This window comes from Spea bombifrons, chromosome 4, assembly GCF_027358695.1.
Source record: "Spea bombifrons isolate aSpeBom1 chromosome 4, aSpeBom1.2.pri, whole genome shotgun sequence".
Lineage (NCBI taxonomy): Eukaryota > Metazoa > Chordata > Amphibia > Anura > Pelobatidae > Spea > Spea bombifrons.
The window spans coordinates 105,471,209-105,483,371 of record NC_071090.1 but is presented as its reverse complement, the minus strand read 5'-3'; the positions used below and the strand labels follow the sequence as shown (position 1 = coordinate 105,483,371).

The following is a 12,163-nucleotide window of genomic DNA, read 5'->3' as shown; positions in this document are numbered from 1 at the left end:
CATGCCGATATAGGCATAGACCTCCACCTTTTATCCTTGGATAGTTTAGAGACGTCCAAAGCACAACGGGCCAGGCTTTAGGTCATGAGGAACAGCCATAACCCAGTATTCCAAGTGCCTAAAGAAGCCCAGACATTATTATTTATTTATTTATTTATTTATTTATATAGCGCCTACAATTTACGCGGCGCTTCATACGATACAAATATTCAAGGGGTCTGACAAGACTAAGACAAACAGATACATTAGGTGGAGACATATCTTCATACCAGTATATATATAGAGAGAGTGAGTGAGTGAGGTGCGTGGAGCTCGTGCTCACAGAGCCGCCTGCCTCGCAGAGAGGCGTCCCTGTACTCGACTGCAACATTTATTAGGCACCTTATGCAAAATGACATACAAAATGTGCGATTTACAGAAATTATGAACGCAGTGGACTTAAAGAATATTCCATTCTATTGTGGTCAAGTTTAGTACGACTCCTAAAAGGATCCCCCACAGCAGTTCATTAACTTTGTGTGTCTAATAACTCTTTCAGTGTCTCCATGCGAACCCAAAGCAGCGGTGATATACTGTTACTGATATACCGTATTTGCAAAGTTAGAAAAGGTACATGTCATTATTCAGTCCTTTCCCTTTGATTATAATAAGCGCAGGTGACAGGCTGGTGTAACAGAGAAAGGGGCCGTTTAGAAGGAAAAACCCCTGCCAACAGCTCAAGGACCTTAGGTGTGTGCATGTCTGTGGGAATCTGTATAATGTATAAGGATAAGCGCAATCAGCCCCATAGTATAATAAATAGAAAGGGACTCCTTACTCAGCTCGGGAATGCTGCCAAGATAGGAAGCATTGATAAAGAACAAAACAAGACTCTTCATATAAAAGTAATAAGTGGAGGAGAGGAAGTCTGAGGGATGGTGATGCACGGGGAGGAAAAGAGGAAAGTACAGAGTCAGGTAAGGGAAGGACCTTACAGTGTGAAAGAAGAACTCGAAAAGCAGGAGAAATCTGAGAAGGGGAAAGAAAAGAGAGGGGAGGGAGAGAATGCGCATGAAAAAAATAGAGAGAGGGAACAGTGAGGATGTGAGACATAAAAACATTCAAAATGAAGAAGAAAGAAGCGGAGCAGAGACTAAGAAGAGGCCAAAGAAAAACAACTGAAAAAGGAGGCGCGAAATAGTAGCATGGGGGGAGCAAGCTACCCAGAGGGAGCAAAAGGAATGGGCAAGGGGGGTTAATTTGCAAATAAACATTACTGCAGCCTGCACAATGCTCCTCTGTGTAAAAAGGAGCTCTGCCCTCCTCCATATACCTCTGTACTCCTCCATATACCCCCCTCTGCCAGAGCAAACACACACAAGGTAAACCAACAGAGGACAAAGCAGTGACAAATGTCACCTACAGGTGCAGGTGATTGTCCTCATCTGACCCCCTCCCACAAAGTTTTTTTCTCTTTTGCTCTAAATTCCTATTACAGTAACCCGGCCCCTGAGTGCCTTATTACCCCCCTGTAACATCTTATTACAGTAACCCGGCCCCTGAGTGCCTTATTACCCCCCTGTAACATCTTATTACAGTAACCCGGCCCCTGAATGCCTTATTACCCCTGTAACATCTTATTACAGTAACCCGGCCCCTGAGTGCCTTATTACCCCTGTAACATCTTATTACAGTAACCCGGCCCCTGAGTGCCTTATTACCCCTGTAACATCTTATTGCAGTAACCCGGCCCCTGAGTGCCTTATTACCCCTATAACATATTATTACAGTAACCTGGCCCCTGAGTGCCTTATTACCGCTGTAACATCTTATTACAGTAACCCGGCCCCTGAGTGCCTTATTACCCCTGTAACATCTTATTACAGTAAACCGGCCCCTGAGTGCCTTTTACCCCTGTAACATCTTATTACAGTAACCCGGCCCCTGAGTGCCTTATTACCCTTGTAACACCTTATTACAGTAACCAGGCCCCTGAGTGCCTTATTGCCCATGTAACATCTTATTACAGTAACCCGGCCCCTGAGTGCCTTATTCCCCCTGTAACATCTTATTACAGTAACCCGGCCCCTGAGTGCCTTATTACCCCTGTAACATCTTATTACAGTAACCCGGCCCCTGAGTGCCTTATTGCCCCTGTAACACCTTATTACAGTAACCCGGCCCCTGAGTGCCTTATTCCCCCTGTAACATCTTATTACAGTAACCCGGCCCCTGAGTGCCTTATTACCCCTGTAACATCTTATTACAGTAACCCGGCCCCTGAGTGCCTTATTGCCCCGTAACACCTTATTACAGTAACCCGGCCCCTGAGTGCCTTATTCCCCCTGTAACATCTTATTACAGTAACCCGGCCCCTGAGTGCCTTATTCCCCCTGTAACATCTTATTACAGTAACACTTCCGCCCTCACATGACCTCCCTGACTTCTAGTAATGGAGGCGGACATGCTCTTTAGTATTTTTATTGACACTAGTTACCTGGAACCCCACACAACAGAATAAATCTTCATACCTGTGATCATTCAGTGCATCGTCTCCTTTTGTGCAAAAACATTTTTTGCTAATTATACAGTATATGCCAAATTAGCTAAATTAGCCTTTTCAGTGTAAACCTGAATCATTTGTATGCATTGCATGGAAAACTTTGAACCTATCAATTATACTTGTTTGACAGAATTTTACAACAAAATAACTGTTTCCGAGAAGGTTTTGGACATCGCGCTGCGTCGAATGTAGAGCCACATTTAGTTACAAAATTACTAAATTCAACAGCGTAGATAAAGCGACCTTTACGACGGTAACAATTATTCAGAACCATTCATATTCAGCAACTAACCAGGCTGATTATTATTATCACGGAAATATAGCACTGCTACTTATGGAATTATAATAAATAGCCACACATGGAGGGGGAAAGTAAGACTAGAACTGATAAAGAAGCTCGATGCCGTTTAATGTTCTTCCGTACTTTCTAAAAGTTTACTGTTCATCTGGCCTTGTGGAAGAGAGCTCATTCATAAATAGCTGAGACGAATGTGACGTAGGGGCCCCCACAACAATAATCTGGAAAGTAATATTTATTACTCATTGTTCTTGGTGCTAAGCAATTGGCAGACAGAGAGCGTCATTTACTACCTATTGCTATAAGTAGACTTGAACAATAGAATAGAGGACCCTTCTTGTAAGTAGAAAAGTGTTTCGCTTCATGTCCTGGCAGCGCCGCTCTGGCACTAAAAAAATAAAAAACCCTGTTTTGGAAATGTTTAGAAGCGGAACTGACCGTCCGTTTCCCGGCCACCCGCTGCATCATTACTGGACTGGTGAAAGGTTAGATGGAAAAGCAGCCCAAAACGCCAGAGCCGTCTCGGCTCAAATTAGGAAAGGGCGCACGTTAGGAAATAGGGCGCTCTAAAGTGAAGTGGAACGCTTACGTTTCTCTTAGGAATTCCCCGTGATTGAAACCCAGTCAAGTTTCCTTCCATTTTTGACCTTTTCCAATTTTAAGGAAATATGTGACTATAAAAGATGGAGCTTTGGAAAAAGGGTGTATCGTATCGCTTTGTAACATATATATATTTAGTGGTTTACGTGAAGCTCAAGGATAAATAAGTTATTAGGTATTGTGAAGAGAAGACTTGTTAGGCTCCTCACACACACCTCTGGGGTCTCTCCTTTGGTCTGTCCTAATCTCCCCACCCCCATCATCAGGAAGGGAGGAATGCCAGAGTCCCCATCCTCTGTCCCCAGCGTCTGTTCGATCGCAGATGTCTCCGTGAGAGGAAATTCAGCTGCTCCCATGTTTATTTGGCAAGAGAAAACTTGGAACAGAGAGCATAAAAACAGAAGGGAGGAGAGGAGTCACTCATTCACTGCCAGGGGTCCCTAAAAAAACCAGGGGGACATTGTACAGGGAGACTGTGATTATAGTATGGGCAGGCCTTTGGTATGATGTCATTCCTCGGAAGGAGCTCTGGGACACCATGTTTGCCCTTTCAGTACACAGGCTGATGTTCTATAGAAATGTATTTACCTTGAAACAAAGTAGGAAGCTGGAAGCTGTGAGTTATGGAATGTGACAAATACAGTTAAGGGTAGCCATGGGGCACGGAGTCTGCCCCTCCCACCACAGGGTGACAGACAGGAGGGGGCTATGGGGCACGGAGCCTGTCCCTCCCACCGCAGGGTGACACACACAGGAGGGGGCCATGGGGCACAGAGTCTGCCCCTCCGACCGCAGGGTGACACAGACAGGAGGGGGCTATGGGGCACGGAGTCTGTCCCTCCCACCGCAGGGTGACAGACAGGAGGGAGCTATGGGGCACGGAGTCTGTCCCTCCCACCACAGGGTGACAGACAGGAGGGGTATGGGGTATTTCAGCCAAAGGTGGTACAGACCGTATTATACTGTGTGGGTTACTTCAGTTGGTTCTAAAGGTGCTATAAAAAATATTGCCAGTTCCAAGGATTGCTGTTATTTGATGCGAGGATCTACATGAACCTGCTTTGGAGAGAAATGTAGAAGAATGCTGTGACATGAAGTATGTTTCTTCCACCACTAGGTGACACAGGCCTCCGTCATATGAACAGATCCGGTCGTTTAGAGAAGTACTAAAGATGTGAAAATACTTTTTTCAATATTTTATTCAAAATCTGAGCCTTTGTTTACTTTTCCATTATAATTATTTTCATCCATGTATGATATTGGCTGTTTGTCTTTAAAATACTCGTACATCGTACTGAAAGTGAAAAGAGAAAAGTCCATCCATCATTTTCACCTGCCCAGGTTTTGGGTGAAATGAATTTTCCGTGTAACGATAAGACACCTGAATTATAGATAGGATGCAGCTGGAACTGATGTGACGACTTCCCATCTGCAGACATTAAAGGAAACTCGCTAGTGACACCCACAGGATGGAGAACTTTGGGGCCGCTGTGTAACCGTTTATGTTCCATTCTTCTAAAATGTATCGCTTAGCATACTTGAATGCTTGGTCTAAAAATGTTAGCGTTAACCCTTCTGTATCCTTAAACAGGATAGCCACAGATCACCGGCAGGAGCCTTTCGTTTTTACCTCATCACATCTGTTGAACTATACATTATGCTGGGCCATCTCAGCCTTTCTTTCCAAATCCCCAGTTTAATAAACCCCAGAGGCATAGTCAGGACAGCTCAGATCTACAAACTAAGTTCAGAGTTGAAAAGGAGTCTGTTTTAGCCAAGTGACAGATTGAAAATGACAAGAATGAGCAAGGGGGTCATGGAGTCTGTGTTTCCCACCACAAGGTCAGACAGATAAGAGGAAGCTATGTCACATGACGTCTGTCCCTCCCGCCGAAGGGCGACACAGACAACAAGGATCTATAGGACATATAGTCTGTCCCTCCCACCGCAGGGCAATACAGACCAGAAGGGGCAAAGGGGCACGGAGTCTGTCCCTCCCACCGCGGGGTGACACAGACAGGAGGGGGCTATGGGGGCACGGAGTCTGTCCCTCCCACTGCAGGGTGACACAGACAGGAGGGGGCTATGGGGCACGGAGTCTGTCCCTCCCACCGCAGGGTGACACAGACAGGAGGGGGCTATGGGGCACGGAGTCTGTCCCTCCCCCCGCAGGGTGACACAGACAGGAGGGGGCTATGGGGCACGGAGTCTGTCCCTCCCACTGTGGGGTGACACAGACAGGAGGGGGCTATGGGGCATGGGTCTGGTTTACATGTCGGAGATGTCCACACTTAAGGGAGAGATTTGAGCTTTGTGGCATGTGGGATCAAAAATCAGTGCAATCTGACTTCTTTCCCCTTTAACCTCTTTGTCAGTACTGAGTGATTTGTTTCCTATTAATTGAGATAACGATTCTCTTTATGTTACAATTTACACAATGTGCAAATCTACCTTGTACAGCTTTTTTGTAACCCAAACCTCTCTGTCCCTTTTTCCTCCCCTGATGTCCCTCTTTTCTAGGATGTCAGAGTGTTTGCTGGATATGAATGTATCGCAGTCACAATGTAAATATAACACCATATTCTTTTTTTATAAATATAATATTAAAATATATAAATAGTTATCAGTAGGTCACATGGTCAATAAAAAGGTCTTGTTAAAGTCCCGTCCTCTCACCGCATGCCCTACAATAAATGTGCCCGACTTTGGCCTTTTAAAAATTTGGGAGGCAAACCTAATGCTTCCTCACATGCCTGCGTTATAGGATCGTCCCTCCATATATATCGAAAAAACCCATCAGTTCCATAAAGAAACAATATGTTCCGTGACATATGTTAAGGAGAGTTTACGCTCAGGAATGTACATATCAATCACGCATACATGTGAGCTATTCCTCCCCAGCAGCAGCAGCAAAATACAACATATAGATATATTTATTTATATATAAACTAACAAACCTGTAGACGGTTATTTGTAAATGTATTCTATGCAGATATAAACATTCCTCCTAATGAATCCGTTTCTAAAACGATTTGGCCTTCTACAAATATACACATTGGGGACGCTAACACATTCGAGAGGAGTCCAACAGGGATTATTCACTAACTCATCGCTTCTAGGGTATAATAAACCAACAACCACAGCTTTGGAAGCATTTTCTAAAATTAAATTATTTTTATTTATATTTTAAGAACTAAATTATCTAGAATGATGCATTTACTAATACCTGGCTTAATAATTATAATAATAATAATAATAATAACACAAAGGAAATGTGAAGAAAAGGATTTGGAATTACTAGAAAAGATATAGCTGGGATCTGGAATATTTTTTTGAAATGCCTTTACAATAACAGGTTTATTCTGAAGAAATACCAGGGGAAAGAAGGACTTGTCAAAAAAGTATTATTTTCCTACCCGTATAGACCGGGTCCCTCTATTATTTTTAAGGATTTATTTAGCTGATAGGTAGTCACTAAACATGCAATAAGCTTTAACTGCAAGTAAGGGTGAAAAATGAATATATTTTATATGTCGCTATCTGTGGATTTTTAACGCGTTTTTATGTTCATGCCGATGCTTGTGGAGCTGCTGAAAGTCATGCTAAGCATGACTTTTTGTTGTTTTTTTTTAACTCATCGTAAACTTGACATTTATATATTTATATATATATATAGATAGATAGATAGATAATGTGTGTGCATATATGCACACAAATGTGTTAGAAGTTAGTCAAACGAACCCACTATCATATAGCTAATTTAAGCATCTACCATAAAATGAAAAAGCATTGTCCTTATATGTCCGTTTATAGAATTGTGATTATTTTTAGCCGCCAATGATTACACTGTAACTGAATTTCCCATATGCCAGGTAATCCAATTTTTTTTTTAAAGGGTTCTCTTTAACACATTTTCATTTTTTTGTTAGACTCAGTATCCATACACGACAAAGGAATCCACAAAGTTGGCCTCTGTATCAGACAGGCATTCGCCTCTATAGGCTTCCCGATGTGCAATCCAGGTAGAATTTCAGCATTCGTGACGACGTTAAGGCCTAAAGAGAGCTTGCACCGGCTTGAGGAAGCGCGGCCCAATTACTGGCGGCCCCTAAATAGTTTTAGTTGTACGTGTGCTTGGAAGAGGACAAACGGTATGTGTGGCCCCTCCTAGCTACCTACAATATAATATATGTTAATATAAGAAAATGAAATATATGTGTGTGCGCAAACACACATTATAGACACACATACACAAATTTCGTGTATATATAATATATTCATATATGTGCATGTATAATGAGGAAACGCAGATCTCAAATACGCACAAGAAACATCATTTAAGAAACTAGAAATTTGAATGCGCCAAATCAGTTTTAAGGGTCTGCTGCATGAGTTTAGGTGCAAAGAACCGCACGGCATCGACTTACCAGGTGTGTGGACGAAGAAGGCCAGGTAGAGGTCCAGCTCTTTAATGGACACTCCAATGTGATGGGGTTGGACGCAGAGCCCTGGGTTGGAGCACTGGGGTGACTTGTAGAGGCGTTCACCATCTGTGCTCTCCAGCGGTATCCCCTTAAACAGGATGACCATCACCAGGTCCAGCCTCCACACCTTGTCTGCCTGGCGAAGGCAGTCAATCCGTCTGATTTTGCCTTTCTGGTCTGGGTTCGAGAGGACACAACATGGAGCCTTCTTCCCGGTGATGGTAAGGACAAAGTCCTCTCGGAACTCTGGCCGGATGTCCTTCCTCAGCTTGGCCAAGAGTCGAGACGCCCACTTCTGCTTGATCTCTGGCTTCTCCCCCAATAATTCGTCCTTCACCGCCCTTTCCTCGTCTTTTGACATCCGCTTTTCGTGCTTCTTAAAATACTTGCGTTTCCTTGCCTGGAGGTTGAACCATGTGTAGGAGAAGGCGCGGACATGGGGCAGAAGGGCTTCGATGAAAGGGTGAAATTCATCCTTTAAAAAAGACAAATGTACTTTTAGAAATATTGTTTAAGCAAGTCAAGGAAAGCGATAAATAAGTAATGAAGCAAAACAAGTAATGCTTTTATTAAATTCCTCTATATTATTTTTTTTTCTGGCACTGACTTGTGCGTTACTTAAAATATTTTGTCAGAACTATTGGGAAATACAACAGATGTGAATGGGCATTAAAATAAAAAGGCTGATCGGTAACGATCGCACGTAGGAACATCTAAGGCTGGTTACCATCTCTTGGTGTCATATCGGACTGCCGGAGAAACTTATAACCGTCCAAACTCGAAGCTCAGCAGAATTATAGAGAGGAAAAAAAAAAGAGCAGAACGGCAGCGCTATATAATTAAAAAACAACAGAGGGAATAGAGGGACGGTTAAAGCACACGGTGGGGCAAATAAATATTTCAAACGAGAGGGCAGTAATCCCTTCTCCAACGCAGCGAATTTTGGAATCGCATCGAATATTCAGCGTCGAAAGTAAATATTATTTGCGCAGGCCGGTAATAATACACCCTCAAAAAGTTAATGACCTCAGAGGGCCTAAAACAGATCAGATACAAAGCCAAAATAAATGTCAATTTAAGGAATAAGAGACAGCGACGCTAAAAAAAAAAAAAATGTCTGGAAGAACGCTGCTAGGAGGAAAATCTAAAAAGAAATTGCTTTGTGCCCGTTGAAAAATTGCCGAAAAGAATTTAGGGGAAAAAAAAAAAGAGGAACGGCGGAAGAAAGGAGAAAATATAAGGGGAAGGGGGAAGGATTTTTTTCTGGAGGTAAGGAGCAGTAGAGAAGGAGGTTTTTTTTTTCCTCTCCGCTTAAACTCTCTTTCGTTCTCTCTCTCTTGCTTTCACTCTCCGTGTTGAATTGGTGGCCAGCATCGATGCCAGGGAAAAGAGAGAGGAAAAAAAAGAGAGAGAGAGACTGATTCGGATGGACCCACCTTTTTGGCAAAGTGAAATGAAAACGCTAGCCAATGGCAGAGAAAAAGGGAGGGGAGAGAGAGAGAGAGAGAGAGAGAGAAAGAGAAGGGAGGAGGGAAGCGGAGAGAGAAATAGAGAGAGCGTGAAAAAAAATATTGAAGGCAGAAAAACGTTTAGCCAAAACAGAGAACTTAAAAAAAAATAAAGCATACGCAAAAGTTTGACGCCTCGCTCTCCTTCAATCAACGGAGGGAGAGTTTTTTCTACATCCACTTTCTCCGTTGTTCTCGGTATCTTCATTTATTTTGGTTTCTTTTTTTTTAAATTTTTTTATTTATTTACCATGCAGGTTTTTGGCTGAAAAATATAAACAGCCATTTATGGACGGGCGCATGGATGGGGGTTGGTGGGGAGCAGCTGTCTGTCATTTGGTGGCCTTTCTTTCAGTCTCTAATCTATTTTATGTTTGTGCCAAACGAACGCTTTAAAAACGGATCAGATTCCCTCCTAAAGTTAACCAAATATAATGTATCCCTTCCCAAGTAAAAGTGAAACTTCATTTCGATATCTTTTTTTCTCTTGTTCTCTTTTTTATTTCTTCTCTCCGCCGCTCCTGTCTCGCTCCCTCGTTCTCTGCGGTTTTGCTGGCAGTGCCCGGCATATTCTAGCCAAGTCACACATTTTAAAGACGCTGCTTTTCAGAGCTTCATTTCTCTCTCCCTCTTTCTCCGTGTTTCCCGGCTTTCTTTCTGACCCCTACACACACACACTCTCTCTTTATTTCTATCTCCCGTCACTCCGGATTTTAACCCCTTCTGCGATGGAATACGGCAGGTCTGACACTTTCTTTCCACCGTCCTGTCCCCCGGATATTAACCGATTCTGCAGTACGGCACATGTCCTGTATGGCACTCTTTATTCAGAGCTCTCTATTTATTTATCTATATCGCGCGCTGTTTGTAATCTCTTTTTGCTTCTCGGTTTATGTGTGCGTTTACGTCCTCTTCCCTTTACTACCATTCCTTTTTCTTACTTTCCTTTTCTAAAACAGTCACTAAAATATTCTTCCATATATATATACATATATATATATATGTGCACACGTATGTATGAATTCATGCGTGTATATATACATATTTTCCTATATGCTTCATCAGTTATATTCTTTTGCTATTCATTGGATTAGTTTCTGTTCTAAATATTTTTATGGTTTCTGATTATTTGAGTTTGTTTTTTTGTTCTTCTTTTTCTCTCTTTTTTATTCCACAATTCCATATTACGGTGTAAGGTACCCTTCGTTGTCCTTTGAATACCCCTTTTCTCCATCATTATTAGTCTTTTTTTCTACCCCTGATTCTCAGACTTATACTCCGTATACTCAGTACGATCGCAAGCCCTTCGCTTTAAACTCGTTCTGTTTTTCCATGTTCTCTCTCCCTCACTCTTTCTGCTCTTCTGTTACTTATGTGCTTTTTATATCTCTTTCATTCTGTTCTCATTACCTTTTGTAACATTTTCTTTTTCTACCATTTTCATGCTAAACCCGCCACTACTTCTTTTTTATTTTTCTATCATTGTGCTAATTTTCTCTTTTCACTCTTGCCTTCCTTTTGCTTTGTTTCCGCTTCAAGACTTTTCTTCCATTGTCGCAAACATTTTTGTCTCTGCTTTTAACTAACTGTTCTTTCTTTCTTTCTTTCTTTCTTTCTCTTCTAAGAACCCCTCTCACTTTGTTTTCTCATTTTACTCTTTGTTTTTCTGTGTTCCTCTCCGTCTTTATAACTTTATAATTGCGTCTCTTTCTTAGTGTCTTTCTGTCGTTTTGTTCCTCTGATCTCTCTTATCTCTTTAATCTCATCACTTTATTCTTTGTTTTACCTGTTTTTCTATTTATGTATTTGGGGATCTTAATTTTAACATTATCGTTCTTATTCGCTAATTTCTAGATTATACCAGTTCATTAAATCGTGCATTCTCTTTTTTTCTGCCACTAACAATCTACCTTTCATCCCTTTTCTTTAACTTTTTCAACATTCATTTTTCTCCTTTTTTGATACTTGTTTTGTGTATATGTGTATATATATATATATATATATCTAATGAGTCTGTATGTGTATATATATATATATATATATATATATATATATCTAATGAGTCTGTATGTGTGTATATATATATATATATCTAATGAGTCTGTATGTGTGTATATATATATATATATCTAATGAGTCTGTATGTATATATATATATATATATATCTAATGAGTCTGTATGTGTGTATATATATATATATATCTAATGAGTCTGTATGTATATATATATATATATATATCTAATGAGTCTGTATGTGTGTATATATATATATATATATCTAATGAGTCTGTATGTGTGTATATATATATATATATATATCTAATGAGTCTGTATATATATATATATATATATATCTAATGAGTCTGTATATATATATATATATATATCTAATGAGTCTGTATATATATATATATATATATATATATATATATCTAATGAGTCTGTATATATATATATATATATATCTAATGAGTCTGTATGTATATATATATATATATATCTAATGAGTCTGTATGTATATATATATATATATCTAATGAGTCTGTATATATATATATATATATATCTAATGAGTCTGTATGTATATATATATATATATAATGAGTCTGTATGTATATATATATATATATATATATCTAATGAGTCTGTATGTATATATATATATATATATATATATATCTAATGAGTCTGTATGTATATATATATATATATCTAATGAGTCTGTATGTA

General features: G+C 40.4%; 1 protein-coding gene across 1 annotated transcript in view; it reads right to left on the bottom strand.

Moving 5' to 3' along the window:
- Positions 1-12,163, bottom strand: part of NFIX (nuclear factor I X) — an 84,153-nt gene that overhangs the window by 27,203 nt on the left and 44,787 nt on the right. The window contains exon 3 of the mRNA XM_053464681.1: positions 7,868-8,399. Within this exon, the coding sequence (XP_053320656.1) occupies positions 7,868-8,399 (532 nt within the window). The remainder of the gene's footprint in view (positions 1-7,867; positions 8,400-12,163) is intronic.